Source organism: Strongylocentrotus purpuratus, unplaced genomic scaffold (assembly GCF_000002235.5).
Source record: "Strongylocentrotus purpuratus isolate Spur 01 unplaced genomic scaffold, Spur_5.0 spur5_scaffold_13, whole genome shotgun sequence".
Taxonomy (NCBI): domain Eukaryota; kingdom Metazoa; phylum Echinodermata; class Echinoidea; order Camarodonta; family Strongylocentrotidae; genus Strongylocentrotus; species Strongylocentrotus purpuratus.
Window position 1 is genome coordinate 33,105,679 of NW_022145598.1, and position 24,022 is coordinate 33,129,700.

The window sequence follows — 24,022 nt, forward strand, 5'->3', positions numbered from 1 at the left end:
GCAAACTACAACTTCACCCCTCTCCAAACCGTACCAAAAACCAACATCCTCCTACGCCCAGACCCCATACCCTTACTACCCACACCTTCTCATTCACCCATCTTCACACCCTAGCACCTTCACTCCCTTACGCCCCACACCCTACATTGCAAACCCCCGCATTCCCAAGCCTTCAAAACTTCACACCCTTACACCTTACAACCTCATACCCACATCCACACCCCACACTCACACCTCAAGGTGGTGACATCTTCACACTCTCACACCCAAACTGTCACACCTTCTAATCCTCAAACCCCACGCCATCATACTATCTCACCCTTACACCCACACACGCACAGTCACACCTTTACATACTTACACCCCACACTCACACCTTTATGTGCTGATATCGTCACATTCTCACACCCAGACGCTCACACCTTCACACCCACATCATCACACCTCACACCCACAGGCACGTAGCCAGAGTTCGATGTTTGGGGGCGGGGCGGGGAGGCACATACATGTAATCGATCGAGGTCAAAAAATGGGTCTAAAAAAGTTTAACCGATCTTGGAAATTTTAGGGGGGCACGTGCCCCCCCCATCCCCCCCCCCCCCCGTGGCTACGTGCCTGCACACCCACATCCTCACACCTTCAGGTAGGGACATCTTCACACTCTCACATCCACACAGTCACACCCCACACCCTCATACCATCTCATCCTCAAATAGATTTTTAAAAAACAAACAAGTGTAGTGGTATTTAAAACGCTGGTATGATTCAATATTCAAAGAGCCAACGGTATTTCTCGATGAATAATGTTCATACGTTTCATAAGGTTCATATTTATTGTCTATTTATCAAAAGTAATTCGTGGTATGAACATGATACATGGATACACATAAAAACGTATACATTCATACTTACAGACAAATTTAATTAAATAATTTTGAGTCAACAAAAAAACACACAAAAAACAAACAATCAATCATAGATATAGTCATGCATCAAACACAATGTACATAAAGGGAAGGGGGAACGACAATAAAATACTTACAGATTTCAGTAATGCATTGTATGTGTATAATTCATATCATTGTTTTTTGTTATTATTATTATTGTAAATATCATTATGTACAACAATTCTTATTATTATCGTCATCATTATTAACCACATTCAACATCAAGTTTTTATCAGATCCATCGGTTACAATAATATATTTTCATTGAGGTTGTAAAGGTGAACACCAGAACCACCTGTCCTTGGAAACCCCTACCCCATCCCTCCATCAATCTCATAATGCCAGCCTGCTAAAAAAAAATCGCAACACCAAACAATGAACCAACAGACTAGCTCCCCCTCCTTTATACTTTGAAACATCTATGTACAATGTGCAATAAGATAACGACCTCGTCATTGCCCTATACATACCTTCCTCGTTTAACATCCGTCTGGAGCTAGCTACAAATGAGTTTAAGAGCCGATTTGTTCGACGATATGCTGATCTCATCTTGTTACTTGACCAGATTGTTATATAGTTTTCATTACAGGGGTGCTGATTATTCTTTAGGATGTATTTAGCTTTTTCTACTATCCTATATAGACGTGTATATACAATTTTATTATTGACCTATTATCTTTTCGGCCTGTCTGATTATTGTATTCAACATAGTGAGGTCTCCTTTTATACGACAACTTGTGTATCAAACTAAACAATCAAAACGCGATGGTACTTTCAAGTACTGATTTGAAGAACGAAACTATTATGGTTTGAACGACATAAAATGTGTTCAACTTTCTTTAAAAATGCATCCGTTGTAGTCCCTTCTTGTAAATTGCTTTACACAAATGCATTAAAAATACATACATATTTAATTTCGGATGATATTTTTTCTTCGAAATTCACACTTTATGCCAACATCTGATACGTGGCATGTTGCAATAATAAGTGACTTTATTTTACTAAGTATTCAGATCGCTACTATATGTTAAAAGAATAGGGAAAACGCAAATCCAACTTTGCAAATGACAACATAAAAAAGGTAAAGAACAAACAATATGAATTTGAAACTATTAACTGAAATTTGTAAATACATTTTTAATGTACATGTATAAATTATATTTGTGATAGGATTATATCGCTAATATGCCTCTTCAAAATTTCCCACGCTAAGGTGAGGAATACAAAAAAAAAATTCTGGCTATACTTGCTAGTGCTTTTTGTGCATTTCCTGACTGTATGAACATCGTGCAGCTAGGGTTGAAGAATTTCCTTTAGAACAAAATAATATACACTGTACCTCTTGCCTCAGTCATGTATGTTGAATTTCATTCAGGAGGTATAAATTGTTTGTCTACTAACATGACTGGTTTATGTATTCAGTGGATGGTACAGTATGTTTTCAACCATCATATCAGTGTGACTGAAATCTCCGTTGTCGCTTTCACTTTTCAGCAAATCTTCCCTGTCCCTACCCATCTGTTGATCATCTTCTAAGCAATGGTAAAATGGGTCTGGTTTAGAAAACTGCGGCTGAATGCTCTTCCCGTTAAATCCCCCTTCATCGTCTAAATCATCTACAGAATAATATCCATGATTGTCACTTGCTCTAGAAGTTGCGCCAGTGCAGGGGTAGTCATCACCACCCTTCTGAGCTCTAGTGCCCTTTCCCGGTGTTTGATCTTTATCATGCGATGAAGTATTATATTGTAATGCGTGTCTCTTTGAAGTGACTGACAGGCCTGATGGATCGTCGTATGGTAATGTGGTGTAGTCAAGTGCACATACTTGAAGACATTTATCATCGAACCGTGTAAATGTATTTTGTCCGGTGTTTGAAGGGCGAGTTTCAAGATTTCTTCGTGGGGGAAGAGAGGGGCCTTCATTAACGCCATAAGAAATTGGTCTATGTGGTAAAGGGCGATTGGACATGGACCTTATTTCTGTCCTGTAATCACTTGTTTGTTTTTGATCATGAATATTCTCTTGACTATTTTCTGGTTCATATGTATTTTCATCCCTGCCTATGTTTGCATCTATCTGCATTGTGCTATTTCCATTACTAACGCCTGACCCCATTGTCGAGTAGTATGCGTTTGATTCATTCTCTGTTATTTGATAATGATTCTCTCTGTGTGGAATGGGTAGTTGAAGTGAAGGAAATGGTGTGATAGTTGTGTTTGAAGATTGGAAGCTGTCAATATTATCCTGGGCATGCTGTGCTGGAGTGTTAAAAATATGAGGTTGTGATTCTCCATCGTTGAAGTGAATTGTGTTTATGAGAGGGTCTTCAGTTGGTTGGATTCCACTTGTACCGTCGTGGGAAGGCTGTGTTCGTGTCCCGGAGGGCTCTCTAGGCAATCTTCCATCAATGAACAGTGATTCTCTGGCTCTGTTTCTGACATTTCGTTTCCTTTGATAAGGATAAAGATAATTGAGAATGTAAAAAATGTGCAGTTTATGATACTCTCGATTATTATTTCATTATTTTAGGTTTTCCCGCTCAATTTAGAGATTTGGTTATTTGGATTTATTTTAAGAGCAACAACATTCACGATAGTTGTGATTGACACGGTCAATTTTAATTCACATTCATTTTCGTACGTTAAAATGAGTATTCGTGCAACAAACTCTTCAAATGAGTCACGAAGACCTACATAATGGGCATAATATTTAACAAACGGTGATTCCGCAATTTCTTTTTACTCGTTCGAATTTGATATCAGTGCAAACAAAATCTTCAAATTAGTCATCTGAATTCAGAAAAGAATCATGCAACTGAAGGAATTGGCATTCGAAATAATTTCCCCCCGTTCGAATTTATTATCCATGCAACATTTGTTTTCAAACGAGTCACCCATGTTTCAACTTGGAGAATAAAGTTTAAGAATAGGCATTGCCAATCAGATGCAGATTGCCTCGGCTTTTCTTCAGTCAATCAAATTTATGAAAGGACAAACATCTTTTAAATATAAAGTGCAAACAATTTCTGATGCATCGTCCAAGACCAACTATTATAAGTATACATGTAGGTCTACCATGCTCATTCTCCATCAAATTGCGTTTTAATCACTTAATACTAACTAGCTCACAAAGGTCCCATATGAACATGATGAAAATGAAATAAAGAATGTAAAGCTGAAAAGAAAGAAATACGAACTGGAACCGGCCGATTATAAACAATTAAGAAAACCTGCAAAATGTCGAAATCAGACCCTCTTAAAAGAACCCGGATGAAAACAAACAAAGAAATTAACAATCATAGGCCCAAATTCACAAAGGAGGTTTAAACTCAACCCATGGTTTAAACCCTCATTTACATAAATCATTGTTTAAAAATTAGCGCAAAATAAGGGTACCCTTTGCGCGCGTGTAGTGTTGGACCTCTGACTGTGTCGCGCTTATTTTGCGCTTATTTTAGACCGTGGGTTATGTAACTGAAGATTTAAACCATTAAACCCGGCTCCTTGATGAATTCGGACCGTACTTTCATTGTGAACATCATAACGAATTTGAAAAGTATTTAAATATGATGAATTCGTAACTGAAGCAGCAATATGTCACATGAACAACAGGATGATTTATATGATGGCACATCTTGCCTTTGCAAATACAAACAAACACAAACATATATATATAGAGAGAAAAAACAAGCACAAACGCTCACACACACACCATGTAAAAAAACATATGGAATCCATGAAACTAAATAAACAAATAATTAAATTGAATTCCCTAAAATAAAATAGATTGCCCAGACAGGTTCCTCAGGCCTATTTTGTTAATTTGAATGCACGAATCTCCAAACTCAATACACGAAACCGTGCATACGTTCACGACTTCGTTTGCACATCAACGAATATCTTGCGAGAAAATAAATCGAATGCAGATTTAAAAAAAAATGCTCTACACTAAAATACTTTTGCCGATAAACTTATTTGGATGCCCATAAAATAATTCACGTTTCTCCAAATAAATTCCATTGCCGGGATTTCAAATTTGAAAGACCGATATCGTTCAGAAAACGATAATGCCTGAATTTGAAAGTGATTTTAGTGACAAATATATGAAATTGGGTTGTAAAACCTATATAATTGTTATTATTGTTATTGTTATTATTATTATTATCATTATTATCATTATTATCATTATCATCATTTTTATTTTTTTTATTCTTGTTATCATCATTATTGTTGTTATAAGTATAAGTATAAGTAGTAGTATTATTATTATCCACGTCATCCTCTTTATTTCAAAAGTCAGCATATACATGTTAAGTTTAGAGTTATAAGATTAGAAGCTGATGCTTAGCATTGGCGTTGAGCAATTTTATGTTTGGGAGAAATGCAGGTTCAGAAAAAAGAATGTAAGGGAAAGGTCCGTAAGGTGTTACAAACATATGGCATTTTGAATGTAAATGGCGCATGGCTCGTCGGGTTGTGTGAATATAGACAAGTTAGACCATTATGCACATATATAGTAATCATTAAAAGCCCAGAAAATTTGAAGAATGGATGGAAATCAGGAAGAAGTAAAACAAAAAGTGATACATAATATCTAGGAGAAAAAAGGATGAAGACGAAAAAAGAATAAAGTATCATTCATGTTTAGATGGTTAATTATATGAAAGCACAGTAATTTACATTGCCAGCTAGAACATGTAGACAGATTGTTATGAACAACATGCATAACACTGAAAACGACAATACTAATTTCTAGTTGTACGTCGCTAAAATACCATGAGTAGATGCAAATTATGTCACCGAAACTCAATTTATTTATACCAATCTACCATTGCTGTTTATGGATTATCAATCTTACATTTCATTTGAACTGAAAATAGAATTAAATGCAATACAGTTTCACAGTCTACATGTATCATGTTAGTGAATGGAATGGAAAATGGAAAAACAGCCACATGCATGATAACTATTTTATGCAAAACATTTAGATGCCACTAATGCAGACATACATACATCTAGGCATTCATTACCTGACTGATAGCATAATCCGTCCAGCAAATGGGTAGTCCATGATTCCGTTAGACTGTAATTGTACATTTAAAAAAATAGGTCGTCTGTTTGCACGATTGAAGGCATTCTGTAACATTATGCAGTCGCCTTAACAGTGGAAAGGCAGTTGATATATTTTCTCGTCACACGACGGGATGTTTACATGAGTTAAGGAGAAGTATAAGGAAAGAGATGATAATGGAAATAAATAAAATGGTAAAATCGAAAGCCTTCTATTTAAATATGCCCTCACCATCCAACTATGGAACATACAGAGAACATCTTAGGTCGGGATTGATAAGAGTTTATAAAACAAAAGTATTTATCGAAAATAATATCGCTAGTGATATTCGTTAGTCTCGCAATGTATGGTCAACAGGGGATCTAAAAGGTCACGACGTTTCGTGCGCCGCTGCAACACTTCGTCAGGTGATAAAATCTAATGTAAGCAAGCGTGTTCTATACTCTACGGGCGGATCCAACGGTCAATTAATTCGATCCATAATTGGAACCATAACGGACAAGGCCTATTGGCGATCTTTTAGACCCTTTGTTGAATATACATTGCGAGAAAAACGACTATCACTAGCGATATTATTTTCGATACTACATCCACAAGGAGTAATATATTTAGCAAAAGTGTTTATATTCGGTGCCCTCAATTGATCTTTGTCTCTTGTGCAACAGACAAGGAGACTCTGGCAATTTCAGATGTAGAAAATGGATCTTATGAAGAAATCAGCGTAACAGACCATCCGTTGATGCTAGGATTGGAGCGGTAACACAAGCCTAAACTTCCTATGCAGCATGTTTCTCGTTAATCCACAACCGAACGACCAACGCTTTGATCACAAGGGGAATGTGGCAGGTAATACGTCTACTGATGAAAAAGCGGATTCAATATATCTATTCTTCCATCATCTCGTTGCAGAACTCTCGCTGATTTTGCCAAGATAAATCAATATTTACGAAGCACAATTCAAACTTTTAAAGGGATGGTTCAGTTTTCTTGCCAGGGGCACTACACAAAATAATGTTTGTGTGAGATAATGAAAAACCGAGTGTCCAATTTGAAAAAATATACAATTTAAATGAGGGCATTTATGCACTTTGAAGGCATTGGCGGTCTTAACAAGAACTTAATTATCCCTTTAACCTTTTCTATCACATATTACATAATGCTGATTACCAGAATTTGACCACATTTCACTTTTGCAGCATTTTAGAGCATGTTTCTGTTTGCAGTTTCATTTTCATTTCTAACAGAACAAGTGATATAAACATTTATGACAATACATCTATCACAAAAATCAATATGTATTATCATGCATTAGGAAAATCATTAATTGAATTACAAAAGCATGTATATATTTTGTGTAAGTTATCGTTATTTTTAGATAAGGACAAACTTCAGAAATGCAGCGCTTGTAACATGTGGATCCCTCAAATAACGATAAGGCCTACAAACAAAAAAGATGTTGTATCGCTCTTTGCGACCGACCCAAACATCTTGACATCTACGGTCGGCTTTTTTTTTAAAAGCCTAGAGAAAGGAAAGCATTACCAGTACTCCTGTGGAACTGCGTTTACGATGAGCGTTTATGTTCAAAGGTGAGCATAAACGCATCCTAGACGTAGAATCAGTGGCGTATGCAGGATTTTTTTCAAGGGGGGGGGGGGGGGTTCAACAATCGAACCCAAAATTTCACAACGACTCAGCCAGCCGCCAAATAAGCGGGGGGGGGGGGGGGGTGAGAGGATATATATATTTTTTTTGGTCTCGAAATTTGAAAATTTGACATTTTGTTCCATGGGTGGGGGGGGGGGGGGGTAAGGGGGGTATTAACAAAAAATCTAAACAAATCAAAGGGGGGGGGGGGGAACGAAAAACGAAACCGAGAATTATCGATGTTTTATCATATCTTTACATTTACAATTAATCAATGACACATATTTGATAAGCTTATATCCTCCTCTTTCATTTGATGCAACTCATATGATGCATAATTCACGCATAAAATGCGTGGACCTATTAGGAATGGACATTCAACGTGATTCTTTCTTTTTATCCTATGATAGTCACCGCCTTCTGATTATGTGCATCTTAATGAGAACATTCAGCTGTTTTAACAATAACGACTGCGTAAGCATTTTCGGGCTTTGACAAAGGAGCAGTTCCCCTCTCTTGGGTTTTGTTTGGATGGTGTGCTCTGTAAGAGTGTGTCTTAAATAAAAACATCCCCAATGGGGAGCAGCAAAGTTGAAAAGCAGACGATTTTGGTGATATGAAATGTATTATTACTGATTCGCACAGTTTTGCACACCCCCATGACCTTATGAACAATTAAAAGGCCATGATCTTTATAAGCCCTTTGCGTTGTAACTCTGGAATATTATGCGGAAATTGGGGAAAATGGGATTTTAAATCACAAACAATCCAAACAAAACCTACCTGGTAATATCAACATGTTTTTCAAAAATAGAACACAGTACACGAAACAACAATTTCAAATTATTAACCAGAACTGCACATCGATTTCCCATGAGTTAAGCGGTTTATTATCTTCTGCGCATGTAGATTAATATGTTTAAAATCACTATCTTGATTCTGTCCCGGCTTACAGGCGGTGACCATCATGAGATCAAAGGGAAGAAACATGCACGGAATGTTACTGAGACGACATTGACGGAGACAATCACAATGAATTCTTTAAGAAAACAATGAATGTCCATTCGTAATAGGTCCATGATTAAACTGACGGGTAAAACAAGACTGCTAGAACACTGTGCTCGTCAGCTGGCAACTCCATAATAGGCTGTCATAGCTGTTTAAAACGTATTTGAATGAATCCAAGTCTCCCGCAACCTGCAATCGGCGATTGTCATTCCTATACCGAGAACAACCAGTGCGTTTCAGCTGAATGATTATCATCCCAGTCGCGCTTACCTCGATCATCATGAAATGTTTTGAGAGGCTCGTGATGCAGATTCTCTTAAGTCCTTTAATGACGCCGTCATAACACTGATTCGAGAAATCGCACAACATACCGATAAATTGAATGCTATGCAAGAGTGATGTTTACAGATTTTTAATCAGCATTTAATACTATGCAGACCCACATTCCCTTGCAGAAGTTACCTAGGATGAGCGTACCAGTTTCTTTAATTCTGTTGATAAAGGAGTTTCCTACGGACAGGAATCAAAGAGTTAAAGTGCAAGAGTTTTTATCCGATTCATCATCTATCAATACCGGTGCCCCTCAAGGATGTGTGCTTTCTGCTCTTTTATATATTTTGTATACTAATGATTGTACGTCTGGTAATAACGATGTTCGCTTTTCCAAATATGCAGATGATACTGCAATCTTGGGAATGATCAGAGGTGATGAAAATAACTATCGTTCAAATATACAGCAGTTTTTTAAATGGTGTGATGATAATAAAATCAATCTAGAACGAAAGAAATCAACACGACCCAGTGAAGATCAAAAATGAAAACACTGAAATTGTTCCAAAATACAAATATCTGGGCACAACAAACGATAACAAACTTATGTGTGAAATCATGTTTATTAATGGATGATCAAACGTACCTGACTAATGATTTCGTTTCACTCCATTTCCGCAGGGCAACCACACACAAAATCAAACCGATGAAGGGACCGATCAAGAAGAGGAAGAAGAGGTTTATTTTGTCACTACCTTCTGTTTCTGAAAAAGAAAAGATCCACTCAAATGATAACCGAAAAATTATGAAAGAATAATTTATATAATGATTACACAAATATAGGCCAAGAGCATTAGGTCAAAATAGGATTAAACCTGGACATTTTCTATAACAAGCTGATTTTTTCAGTTAATAAGTATTTGGTTGAGTTCCTTATGCTGAAAACATATATATAGACAATTAATTTTGGTATTTGGGTAGTTGCAAAGTTATAAGAAATACAGGAAATGGCGGCAATTTTGGGCGCCATTTTGGATTTCGAGAAAGGATAAAGTGGTTAAAAGCATGTATTTTATTGAGTTCCTTATGCTAAAAAACATATATTTAAACATTTGAATTTTGTATTGGGGTTACCTAGTTTCAAATATATGAGAAAAACAGGAAATGGCGGCAATTTTGGACGCCATCTTGGATTGCGGAAAACGCTCAAGAAGGATTTATGAGGACTTTTAGTATGTTAATCTAGACATATTCCTGGAGCTATCCTGAAAAAATCAGCTTTTTGTGGAAAATGTCCACGTTAAAACTGATGCTCTTGGCCAAATAGGGGTTTTCTTCGTTCCACCGTGTCTTCAAGTTTTACAAACCTTCGTTAATGTGTGAGCCCTTATCTTATCGCCAGAGTGTCTGGTCCAATTTTCTCAACACCTTCTAAAATATCACGTCTGGACCTGAACATTTTAATACGAGATAAATAATCACAGGAGTTATTTAAAAAATCATTTAACTTTAACTTAGACTCTAGTACAAGTTAAACCAGAGTTTAATTAAACCTAACTTTAGACCACAGGTTTAATGGATTAATTCGAAACGGTTCATTCGCGCCCAAATGGCCTCATTGCAGATTTTGTTACAATCATACTAGATAGAATGGATACATTAGTTAAAGACATTAATATCAGTGAAAATGCACCTGAAAAAGTGCATTCAGTAGGCCCAAGGGTCTACCTCATGCATCATCATGATAAATATCGGGCATGATAAATATCAAGATATCAGTCCAGTCTATGTCGGTCACAACTTCATTTTTGTATCTGAAAGTCAGATTTAGTTCAACCGGAGTTTAAGAGTATGCAGTTTAATTTGAATCTGAGTTTGTTCGGCATGGGGATGTTGTATGTCGCTACTATACAGGGTCAGTAGTGGCCATTCTATCTTCAAGACGACTGAAATTCGCCCCATAATGTGCATGTTTCTTTTATTTCTAAGGTATGATGTTATGCGAGCATTTCGTGAACATGCCAGAAAGAAATTCAACTTTCCACTTATTTTGTATTGATTCGCCTACAGAAGGCTTTGAGAAATCGTAATTATGCAAGACCCATAAAATGTCCTTGATATGATAGACAACGACTTGTATAGTGATCCACAATTTTGAAAATTTGACAAAGCAAATGCAAGATACCAGATAGCTTTTCAGCCTAATTTGATATCCAATTTTAGATTGGGATGAAGGGCCAGAGGAAATTAATGGGGAAAAAAGGAAACTGACATAACCGTTGCAGAGACAGATCCTGGAAGGGGAACATGGAACACAATATGTGTTAAAGGGATAGTTGAGTTCTGTTTTCAGACCGCAAATTTCTTAAAAGTGCATGGTTATTGGTCTTATTCTTATCTATGAAATATCTAGTGCCCTTTTAGAACCTAAAATTGCTATGAAGGACATTTTTTACCCCAAAATGTGTGAAATTTAGCCAATACGATCATATTAATTCAGCTCCACTTTCAAAAAAAATACGGTGACCGTTAATTGATTATTTCATTAAAAATAACAATACATGGGCCGGCTGGTTGTGCGTAATATAACCAACACGAAAATACCAACAAAAAAGCCATCATCGGCATTGGCTGAAATACGACATAAAAAAGGCGATATTTCGTTTTTTCACCGTTTTTTTTTAAAATTATCTAATATTTGTGGTGGTATACACGTATTCGAAATCGTTTTATTTATGGATATTTCTGCCGTCTCTGAACCGATTTTGATCAAACAAAGATGGTTTTGTCATTTAAATTGTATATTCTTTTAAATTTGACGCTCAGTTTTCATTATCTCGCAAAAAATTATTATGTGTAGCGCCCTCTGCAACAGAACTCAACTATCCCATTAAGTATATATGGTTGAAAATGAATGATACTCACCTTCCGTATACAGCGTTGAGTCTGTTGATGATGTACTTGTACTATCTAACAATCGTGTATAGAATGAGATAAATGAAAATAAGAAGATTGAAGATAATTCCTGTTCTTGATCGCATGGTGATGTAAATTAAATCACGTCGTATTTCTACAATTATATTCCTATAGGGTCAGTTACGTCGTTGGGTGGATATCTAAAGGTTTGTTTTTACCTTACTGCTAATATAGCACGAACATGTTTGTGAGTTACGACTTTAAGCCCTCTCCGAGGGACTTCGTAATGGGGATTAATGCCTTACCAAAGGCCACCACATAATCGACTTGATAACGCACCCGGGATATCCCTTTTACGAGACCACTGCTCTCCCAACGTGACCGCTGAGCAGTTGCACCTCTAATTCAAATGCCTTAAGCAAAGCATTGTTTATCTACAATACATTTTAATGGTTATTTCAGTACCTCTGCATTTTAGTCCAATGTTACGAGCAAATGTCTCGTCGATGTAGATTATTCTTTTGTTTATGGGGGCAGCATTATCGCCACGATGGTGTAACAAAAATTGACCCAGAATAAATATACCAGTGTTTATGTTAACAATACCAGAATTAAGTGTGCATTTATTAATGAAATCAATCGCATGAGAGCGCTGCAACCATATGCTATGGGCATATTTTTAAAGGGCGAGGTTTGAGGTCTGGTGGCTGAATATCAACCATCATGTTTATCAATTGCACGAGCGAGGGAAGTGAGCGAGCATAGAAACAAAAAACCCGAAAGTAAGCGAAGGGACAAAGTCAAATATCATGCTGGTTTTTGAGTTGATTACCACTACCACACAAACTAAGCACACCTTGTTTATTCGAAAGATTTTGTCATGACACACAGTATTTCTGAGGTGTCTTTTTTTTGTAGCGAACACCCCTAGATCGAGAAAGAGTTTTTAGTAAATAATAATTTAAGGAAAAGCTTAAGCCACCATGAGTTTGATTTCATATAAAAGGAAAATAAACTATCTACCTCTCGATACCAATTGCAACGGAATCAGGAGTAATTAGCATCGCAATTTAAAGAATGAAAATGTAATTTCTTGTGATTTTTTAATTTAATTTTATTATATTTTATTTAAAAAAAAGATTTGTTTCCATATATGAAAATCGCGAAGGTGCCTCTTTTCGTACTTTTTTTTTGGAATTTGCCCATGTACGGGGTCAATATCCTGTGCAAACGAGAATATGGAAACGTTGTATCCTCCGCTCAATCTGACTTGCGTGCATAAAACAAATAAGCATTTTTGCATTAAAATTGTGAAATTTTCTAAAAAGTGCATTTCTTTCCAGCATTAGGGTGCCCGAGAGTCCCTTGCATGGGTAACCTTTCAACAAGTATAATATAACAAAATAATATGCACTCTTTCTGTACTTTTGTCGGAAAATAGTAATCCAACATACAAGAGACGACATTGTGTTGGAGAAGAGCAAAATAGCGAGTTTCAATTACACTTCGGCCGCTCTCGCAGGTTCTCACTCGTTCCATTGTGGTCAGGCGGCTTTAGGGTGAGTGGCTAATGAATATACTAATCGTTAGCTTCCTTCTGGAATTAAACTTGTTTTGATTGGTATATTCTTGTCAGAATTTACTCATTCACATAGTGGTAATACCTGCTCGATGAAGCCAGGGGCCAGTGACAACAGAACTATAAATATACGTAGAAGGCTCATAGTGGTTCGAAAAATGTGGCCAGCGCTCGTACGTGATCACGTCATAACCGTCATCTTCGTTAGTCCTCTGTTATATTCGCCGCTTTTTTTTCTCAACGACAGGCCAGACTGGAATTCTTTAAATTTGTGAGCTGAAAAAATCGAGGACTAAGCAAAATGGCGACGTGTGCACTCAAGCGCATCTCTCAGCACGTTCAACGGCCACCCGTCGATCTGTGCATTGTGAATGGGGATATTAAAGCGTTCTACGTATTTTACAGTTTTGTGCCCGTAACCCCTGCACTCAACATTGTGTGTTGTGGTCAAATCCAAGCAAACGTTTCTGTGGGCTTGTATCTATTTGCAGTGAAAAGTTATTGATCTGATTTCTACAAAAACTAAATTACTGCCCAAATGTATATTAACTGTGTGCATATACATGTTTGGTTTGTTTAAATCGAGTTTTAAAGAAAACTTTTAAATACACCCTCTAGTAACCATAGATTTGGTGTCAAATTATGGATATATAAAGTATCTTTAAGTTGATATCATTTTCATTGAGAGATTTAGTGTGTGAAACATACCGAGAAGGTGTTTTTTGGGGGTACAAATATTCCCCTCTTGTTCCGGTATAGTATCTCGGTATATTAACTGGACGATAGTGATTGGACATTTAGTAGTGCATTAGGAGTGCTGAGTACAATATTATTGATAATTTCTTCTTATTGTATAATGTGATGTTTCAGGAAATGTGGGCATTGGTAGTTCCCCCCCCCCCCCTCGGAACTCAGTCTCAGTCTGAAGTACATCGGACAGGTAACGTGCCGTAAAGGTTTTCGAACTTGCCCAGTATGCAGCGTTGACAGGCGCGTACGCAGGGGGGGGGGGGTGTTTGGGGGGTTAAACCCCCCCCCCTTTGGTATTTTTATGTGTGTAAGCCCCCTAAAAAATACCTAACCCCCCCCCCTTTGGTATTTTTTTTTTATTAAAAAAAAAAAAAAAAAAAAAAAATATACCCCCATGGCGGACCTAAGAAAGGTGACCTTACCCCCCCCCCCCCCTAACGGAGCAAAATGTCAAATTTTGAAATTTCGAGACCAAAAAAAAAAAAAAAAGTGTCCTCTCACCACAGTTTATCTCAGAAATGGAAGAAAAGGACCGTATGGATGTAAGAACAATCTCCAGAGGCTTGGACGATTCGCGTTGGTTATTGGCTAAGAATCGTGCATGAAGGAGAAGCCTCACTTTGTTCTTCTCCCAGCCTATGTGGCCTGAGCTGGTGGTAAGTTCGTGGATGGAACTGCGACGGTGACCAGAAGCTGTTGACAGGAGAACAACTGCCTTGGTCGCAAGGTCTTTAAAGTAAGCCTTGTGCAGGGGCTCAAATGGAGCCCTGCTAAGAGTTTTGAGTACCTTGGGGAGACTCCTTGTTAGCATGATATATGAGAATACAGATTCGCCACTCGCAAAACCTTCGTGAATAACAGCTATGGCAGACCTATAACCACGAATATTGTTAAGTGAAAGACCCTTGTCATAAAGAGAAATAAGGAATTCAGCTAACTCACTCAGGATGGTGGCATTCTCCTCCTGGACCTTGGTCAGTACCCTTGTGATGATTGCAAAGGGAGGAAAAGCGTAGCTGAGTACATTGTTCCATGGGATCGAAAAGGGATATGTTGCCAGGGCCTTGGGGTCCCTGTGTTTTGTGCAATACATTTGCACTTGTCTGTTCACTTCCGAAGCAAACATGTCGAGAGATGGCTGGCCAAATCGATTAAAGAAGTGTCTCGCTATCGCGGGCTGGAGTATCCATTACGTCGGTAGATATCTCCCCAGTGATATGAAATCGGCAGTGTAGTTGTCCTTGCCCGGTAGGTACGATGCCCGTATGTAGATTGCCTGGTTGATGCACCACTGAAGGATTTCCAGTGTTAGGGAGCACATGGTTCTTAATCTGGTTTCCCCCTGGGGGTTGATAAATGCCACTACAGTCTTATTGTCTGACTTTATGAGGATTGACTTCCATTCGATCTCTGGCTGAAAATGTAAGAGGGCCCGTTTAACAGCTACCATTTCACGTTTGTATGTGCCAATTTCTTTCCAGATGGTTCCATGATCCCCCGGTTTGGTTGAGGTCTAGGACTGCTCCATAACCTTGTTTCTTCGATGCATCCGTTAGGATCGTGAGGGTGGGAGGCGGACTTGAAAGGGTTTTCAAATTGGGGGATGCAGCCACCACTGGATAGTTGCTTGATTCCTGAAATTATTGGGCGCCATTGTCTTGATTGCCTGTGACGGTGGGCATAGGTACTTCCGTAGATGGATTTGGAGAATTCTCCTGTGTTGTATGCAATGAGGTACCACATCCACTAGGTTTGCCAGTAAACCCAAGAAGACCTGCCAGCATTTGACTGAGGCCTTTTGGGCATGGAGTAGACAGGAAGCCGTTTCTTGCACCTTAAGGATTCTGTGAGATGTTGGTGTTGCTTTTTGACTTTTGATATCTAAGGATGCAACCAGACTGAAGAGTATTAAAAAGCCAGCTCGCGACTGTAAAGGAACCCATATACATGGTTGGTTGTTGGGGCAATTCTGTCAACGTAGTTTTTTCAGAAAATTCGACAGTTTCCTTATATAATTCTTCCTCCGTTATCACGTTTAGTGGAAATTGCTTTTTAATGATTGATGATTTTGTGCGGCAACCTCGTCCCCAGCGGGGTTCACGAGTGCTGTAATCTCCGTTCCCAGTCCGCTGCTATTATTTATTTTCAACGTCCTTCTCGGGACGAGGGCCTAATGTTCGTGCAAATATTTTGATTGGGTTTTCCTTCATTGGAGGAGGGGCATTTTTCACTCCGGTCTCACTCCCGTGGCTTTGTTTCTCCAGATCAGAGATCGGTTCATGGGATTTGGGCTTCGATATCCTCGGGGTAGCTCCCGCGTTCTTGGGATTCGATTTGCCCGTTGGTCTGTATTTTTGGGACTTCGTGATTGTCTTTTACGCTTTGGATGGGGTTTTCTCCCCCTTCTCACTCGTCGGGATGTCCGTCACGGACCCATCCCTGACAGCAACTTCAAGGCGCAGCCATGGGATCGCCTTTTTTTACCGGTTATATCAAACATCTTCATGGAGCACTTCGAAACAACGGCACTCCAGACTCTCTCACAACGCCCGTCTCTCTGGCTCCGATATGTCGACGACACATTCGTCATCTGGCCGCATAGCAGACCTGACTTAGACCACTTCCTCGCCCACATCAACCAGCATCACCCTGGAGACCGAGCAAAACAACAGCATCCCCTTCCTAGACGTCCTTGTTACCAAATCGCCATCCAGCAAGCCCGCTCACCAAGTTTAAAGGAAACCCACGCACACTGATAGATATATTCACTACAGATCCTTCCACCATCCATCCGTACTACAATCACTCCCCAACGCCCTCATCCGCCGAGCCCATCAACTCAGCGATGCCGACAATTTCGACCAGGAAATCAGCATGTCACCACAGCCCTAACAACCATCAACAAATACCCAAGACATAAGATCAAGTCCTGGACTCCCGTCAGCAAGCCCGCAGCCAAATCCATCCCTGAAGATAACCAACCCGCAGCTACACCACCTAAACAAACTGTTGTTCTACCCTATATCGGTCAAGCCTCTCAGATTCAACGTACCCTTCAAGCAGCAGACATCCAAGTTCGACACAGTTCCTCCAATAAACTCCATTCGATACTCCACTCCCACAAAGACACGCATTAAACCAAAAGAAAGCCGAGGTCTACAAAATAAAATGGGAATGTGTAAAAGTCTACATTGGTGAAACGGGGTGAAATCTGGAAACAAGACTCAATGAGCACAGAACCAGCTTCAGACTCAGCGATTGGGATAAGTCCGCCATCGTCAAACACGCCCAGTAACACGAACACACCATCGAATGGGATAGCAGTCATCTCATCTCCATAATGAAGCACTGGCATACACGCCGAATCCGAGAAGCCATCGGATGCACCGCCACAACACCGTGCCCCAAGAGTTAGGATTATACTGGAAACCCCTAATCAACAAGTACCCATTCTCTCCTCTGCCACCAACGCCTCCACCACCGCCTTCACCAACCGGCAGTCACCCGTACATCAACCACCGCCACTCGCCGAACCCTCAAAGCAGCCGCCAGCCTCACAGCTATAATAGGGACTTTTAGATTCGCACGAAGACACGTCCTTTTTAATGCACTGCTTTGAATGGACGTCACACGTATCAGTCTACGCAAATCTAAAAGTCCCTATTGCACAGCAGACGGCAGCAGACTACAACGCTGCCTACGTCGGGGACACACATAGCGTCTCGCCGACAGTACACCCCACTCATGGATTCGAAACTCCCACAAGTCCGCAACCCGGAAACTCTAGCCTGGACGGACAAGCAGACCACCCATGTCCACTCCCCGATAACTCAAGCCCACACAGCCATGTATAGATCCCCGACGTCCGCACCCCGGTGACTTAAGCTCACGCACGCCAGCTATTATCCACTCCTTACGACGGATAGTCAACCTGTTCGAAACGTCGAGCCACTCCCGCCACCCATCCTCTCCAAGCGCTATAGTTTTCCTTAGAACTATAAGCTAAGAAAGATAAACAACGGTCTTTTTCAAGACTACACAAACAGTCCTTTTAAGGACTACACACCCTCGAGAAAGATTACCGAGAGTCATTCTCAGGACTCCTCAATCCTTCCTCTCTCTCACATGGTGCACCCGCAATCCTACTGTATATTGTCGAAAGTGTAGACATTGTCTTAGTTGAAAAGCCGGTGAAAAAACAATAGGATTTGTGGGCGCGCCTGATCATTTGGTATGTACTCTGAGCAGGCGCCGGCAAAAGGAAGAGGAATTGATAAAAGGCGCGGGGAGTTATATACTCCTGACCGTCGGGGTTTCCAACATTGTCTCCGACGGAGTATGACGGCACAAAAAGATTTGGACTCTTCTTGTGTTTTTCTGTTAGAAGAAAACCTTTGCCGGTAAATAGCGGGTAAAGTAAAGGGAATAGCGTCAATGGTATTGGTAAGTATGGCGTTGTCTGCCGTAGATTCCTCTTTTCTGAGCCCTCCTAATAGTGACCTAAAACTCTTTTTTTTAACGTGCTATTAAAGCTAGAGAGTACTTCTTGAAAGGTTACAATATGGGGTGATGCAGCGTGTAATTTGCAGAAATTAATTTTTTTTTTTTGTGGCCAAGCGGATTAGGTATTTATTATGATTATTCCTAAATAAACAACCCCGATATCTTACGGATTGCTTATACCCAATTTATTGACCCATTTGGCACGATTATAATTTTTGTTCTATAAAATATAAAATATGTGGTTTTAAATATTTTTAATCGTAGAAATAATACTTACCTTCCATGTTTTGCGTGGTTGACAGCCATTCCGTGCCTACCAGAAATGAGTTGGTGCATTAAATTCCTTAACTATAAACATGATGCCTAAATAATAATAATAATATTGATAATAAATAGACGATCGAGTCTTGTAAATAATTCATGTCTGGCTCGTTGCCAGTCCTGGCGCTACGTTATAAGACTTTACACACACACAAATATGTACATAAATATGTTGATGTCATTTTTTATACAGAATCTGATGTCTCCCATGTGTATGATCTCATACAAAGAAAAATGGTGAGCAAGAGCCCAATATCTGATCTGCTGTTAACAAAAAAAAATGCTGGAAAAAATGTGTTAATGCACTGTAGCAACTAATAATGCCTTTCCTCTTACCTCCAGACATGTTACATGTTGGTACGGAACCATTCCAAACAGGATAATACGGCGATAGTCCTGGTACACACTGCAGTGCTCCACAACCATTCAGACTGTATCCAGCATCACACGTGAAACGAACAATGGAACCAAACCACGTGATGTTAGAATCCCTTGATCCATGAATGACGTCATCCAGCGCATCACAGAATCCAACAGAAACTTTTGAATAATGATTTAAAATATATATATACATTAACGACAATTACGACAGTAATTATAGAGTATACAATTGACAATCTATAATGTTCAATATTGCTCAACTACTATTCTATTTCATTGCAGTGCATGATCTTATGTCATCAAAATAAAGATAAATAACACAAAACAAGCAGGCGATTTCTTATTATATCGAGGCATGCGTATATTATATGCCTCAAACTTCCATCCATTATTTGTGGATATACATGTATACTTATTTTGAAGAAGCAGACTGACCGTCATAAACCAATGAGTTGATAACTTGTCGAGTACCCCGTCTATTTCGGATGCGTGTATTTTGGATGCATGTACTATGATCTGCAGCAGGAGCTATATCGGGTAGGTTAACTTCATCAGCAATAGGACAGAAGCAATGTTTTCCATTTATTACAGCTAGAGCCTTTCTTGTGTTTGTTCTGCATGACGATACACACTGTGAGGTTGTGTTAAAGATTGCTCCGCTTAGTTGTGGAAGATCTTCTGGGTGATAGCAACCTTTATATCCTGGTTCTGTATAATTAAAGGAGAAATACTTTTTTTTAAAGAGAACAGCAAAAATGAGCTACAAACTCCTTCATGTCATTCCAGTTGTGCCTCCACAAATTTCGAATATGCATTCAGCATATTGTTTCCCTCTTTCATTAATAGAATTTCATACGCTTTTTGATATTTCTGTAGGTTTAAAAGTGCCGAACTCATGTAGTTGAGTGAATGTTATGAAACGACTACACAGTTGTTTTGTACAATATAAAGAATAGCTGCCTTACCATAGCACTCAACTTTGACGGCATCAGCAGAAGAACAGTTTCCAGAAGACCATGAACAATCATCTGAACGGAATGTGTCTGTGAACATGTGGGTATAGAAAATTCTGTTTTCATTTGGCAATGTACAGGTATTTCATTCTTCGTAGATGTAATAGTTAAGCGCCTTTGAAACAAAAATAATGATTAATATCCGTATACTATTCTTTGAGAAGATTCCACAAGCAAACAATACATTCTTAAATATCAATAACGATATAGTAGAGTTTATCTAATTAGACAAGAGATGTTGTACGTCTATATTCAAACTGTTTGTATGATTGTATCAATAATACTTATGCATATAAATGTGTATATAACATATTATTATATTATTCAAGTTGTAAGCTCGTCCATTCAGCATGTGCTAAACTAAAGCAAAATAATAAAATTAATATAATTATGCACATGATAAATTCAAAACATGCTAAAAGCCCAGTGAATTGACCACCCACGAGTTAGACGGAGCACGACCTTCCGAGATTTCCTGAGGGTTCGTGAGGCTCACAGGCTGTCTACTTCGTGGCATTTGGTCTCATGTTTTGATTCTCAGTCCATATACCTGTTATCTGAGATTTTTTAATTTTTCTACGCGAGTTCAACAATGTATTGTGTTTTAACTCGTTGTTCATGAAAAAAAAATGAGTACAGAATAAATATTATGTTTGTAATATGAATACAACATCGGTGTAGGATGAAAGGAACTTGATTATGGGCGATACTAACCAGATGCGCAGACATGTTGCTTTTGGATGAAAGTTTGCAAATTTGAAATGAAGGGCTGCACGCTCCTGCAAAAGCTCAAGCTATTTCTCTCCCTCTATTAAAAAAAAACTCTCACAGAACTGTCTATCGTTAAATGGAGTCAAATTGTCTTTCATTTAAGACGAAAACATGGAGGGTATTTTCATAAGAGAGCATTGTTTTAAGAAACGCTTAAATATAAGGTAATCGTTTAATGCGCTTTTGGCGTGATGTACTCACAGTCATTACAGACGGGAGCCTTGGTGCAATCTTGCCCAGCTGAAATACAGTCACCAGTACCGTTGGAAACCTTCTTAACAGCAGGATAGCCGAGTTCTCCACAGACGACCTCTGCCACTCTTTCATGAAAGCTGTCTGTGCATACTCTCCTCCAGTCGCCCAATTGAGTACGAAGCTCAAGGAAACCCTTCCCTGGTGAGTTACCGCCAACAATACGTGCCACATTTGCATCCCCTTAAGAAGAGAGTGACATCCAACATACAGAATAATTTAGTGAAATAACCCAAATATTTGTTGTGTGGTGAGGGAAATTGATAGTAACGATGGGGGTGATCCGTTTCTCCACCACCAAATCTAAATCTGTGTATTTATTTTTCTTTAACCATTAAAGGTAATACAAAGTTTTGGGAAATTTTGAAAATTGGGTGGGTAGTGAATCTTTACAATTTTGTTATATTTGCATGTCCATGTGAATGTATTATAAGCACTAAAACAATTAGCCCCTAAAACAACTTCTGTTTTCGAGAAAAATTGAATACAAACATTTACCGTTGCTCCCGGTAAATTTTGATAAATTTCAAATAGCGCCTATGGCCGTACAATGGTAGCTGCGACCATGAAAATCTCAGAATATGTAGTTGTGATATATCATTTCTAAACGGGAATAGCTAATCGGTCGATTTTAGCCAAGAAACATTGTTTCATGTGTGTGTGTGTGTGTGTATTGGGTTTTTACAGACGTGTATCAATCAGATATGATTATTTACGTCTGGGACCGACCTTTAAACGTCACCATCCGAAAGACGTGACTCAGTTTCGAACGTGCGTCCTCGGCTGAATCAGTTTGTAAATTCCACTTTTTAGCTGGATTACAGGCGCACGCCACAACGCCTAGTTGTGGCTAAATTAATATCTTGACCTTGAGAGGGAGCTATACAACATAAAGAGTTTATTATTTATAATTTCATAACCTCAGACTCGATTTCAACCGCGACAACGATCAATGAATATTGTAGGAACGCATATGCTTCCAATATTTTAATTTGAACCGAATTCATGACCCCATACCAAAAAACTTTGTAATACCTTTAAGGGAGCGATTAGAAATCTGATTTACGTTTAAAACCTTTTACCATTCTTTCTTTGTCTCTTAAAACGATAATTTATTGATGGCATGTCATTTTGTAGGCATCCTTTCTTTGTTTTCCAAATCGGAGATAAAATCGTGGAACTATTAGCCCAAACTATCTTGTATTAGATGCATTTCATGTATTAAAACAAGAGCGAAGAGTTCTGTTCCCATGGAAAAGAAGCGGAATTTATGAAATATTAGAAATAAAGGTACTTGCATAATTGTTTCATTGAAGCAAAATATTGTGTAAAATCTTTTAACAACATTCCTCTCTTTGTATCTGGCTAAAACTGAAGCTTATCCCTTAGTCTGAATTGTTCATCTACTGCATTGTCTCGAAACAGTTTTGCTTAAAATTACAATTACTTGATTGATCGTAGCAGGATGCCGAGACGTTGAACCCCCTCCTCGTCCCTGATGTTAAGGATATAAATGTCATATCCAACTCATTTCCTTTGGTCAAGAAAGGAGGGAACTTGTGTTCCCCTGTGTATCGCTTAGAATTTTGCTTATACACGTTGTCAGCCAGGTCAAGGAAATCATCGACCTCTACGTTGAAGTCAGTGAATGTAACGAGAATCCTGATACCGTCAGGAGCCGTGATTAACCTATTCTCAACTGCTAGGTTCGGATAATGCAAAGGGTAGTTTGGAGATGTAAAGCAGACGTCATCTCTGCAGTCGATATGTGCAGCTAAACCAGATGAAAAGAACAGAAGAAAGCTCAATAAAATCAAACAAATTTAGTGAACTCATCCAGGAAAAAATCGGTAACATTTAACAATAAAAATCAATGAAGAAAAAATGGAATTACGATGGAGAAGAAGAATTTGGAGCGAGTAGATATTTACTCATAGAAAGCAAAAGAGAAAAGGGCGAAACAAAATTAAAAAGGTAAACGATGTAGTCAAAAATCGTCATTACCAAAACGCACCTCCGAGTATATAAGCGAGTACCAAACATATACTTTCAACAAAATAAAATAATTCTTAAGTATATCCCAGAAATACTAATAAATATTTCCGAATCCGAATAATGTATATTTATACCATTACAAGAAGAGGGAGAGGGTCAAAATCAACTTTGGGAAATAAAAGATAAAGAAGTGTTGAACAGACATACCTTCTCTAACATTTTCAGTGTCAACCATGTTTGCACATTGTAGACAATTTGGTAAGAAACAAATGTGAGCGGGGGGGGGGGGGGGCTTTGACTTATTTTAATTGTGCACATTTTGCAAATTACAAGGAACAAACGACTTGTATGAGCTTAATTTTTTACCTTCACTTGCTGCGAAGGATAACACGAGTAGTAAAGTGAAGACAAGGAGAAATGTCATTTTGAATGACAATTCAGTCAATACCACAGGCGACGGTTTCGTGGTATCGTGCATGGCAACAACTCGTGCGCTTGTGACTTTGGCTTCCGCACCTGTAGACGGTTGTCTACTAGATTGAACAAATGCAAACTTGGATGATAATTCCCGTTGGTACTGCAGCTGCCCCCGACTT

The 24,022-nt window shown here is 38.7% G+C and overlaps 2 protein-coding genes across 3 annotated transcripts; both read right to left on the minus strand.

The window, feature by feature from the left end:
• Positions 1-781: 781 nt before the first annotated feature.
• Positions 782-9,705, minus strand: LOC115918574. Of its 2 annotated transcripts, XM_030983413.1 has the most exons (3): positions 9,592-9,705; positions 5,980-6,032; positions 782-3,399 (listed from the first exon to the last, which is right to left on the minus strand). In XM_030983413.1, the coding sequence occupies exons 2-3, from the start codon at positions 6,018-6,020 to the stop codon at positions 2,358-2,360; spliced, it is 1,083 nt and encodes a 360-aa protein (XP_030839273.1). In that variant the 5' UTR covers positions 6,021-6,032; positions 9,592-9,705; the 3' UTR covers positions 782-2,357. The 2 variants fall into 2 exon arrangements, with proteins under 2 accessions (XP_030839273.1, XP_030839272.1); XM_030983412.1 differs by lacking the exon at positions 9,592-9,705 and having other exon boundaries at positions 5,980-6,312.
• A 627-nt stretch (positions 9,706-10,332) lies between these two features.
• Positions 10,333-23,661, minus strand: LOC105444993 (deleted in malignant brain tumors 1 protein). The gene is made up of 9 exons (XM_030983711.1): positions 23,634-23,661; positions 22,879-23,205; positions 21,381-21,614; positions 20,361-20,438; positions 19,831-20,103; positions 19,351-19,554; positions 11,871-11,915; positions 11,218-11,239; positions 10,333-10,396 (listed from the first exon to the last, which is right to left on the minus strand). Exons 1-9 carry the CDS (start codon positions 23,659-23,661, stop codon positions 10,333-10,335), a joined length of 1,275 nt encoding a protein of 424 aa, XP_030839571.1.
• Positions 23,662-24,022: the final 361 nt, after the last annotated feature.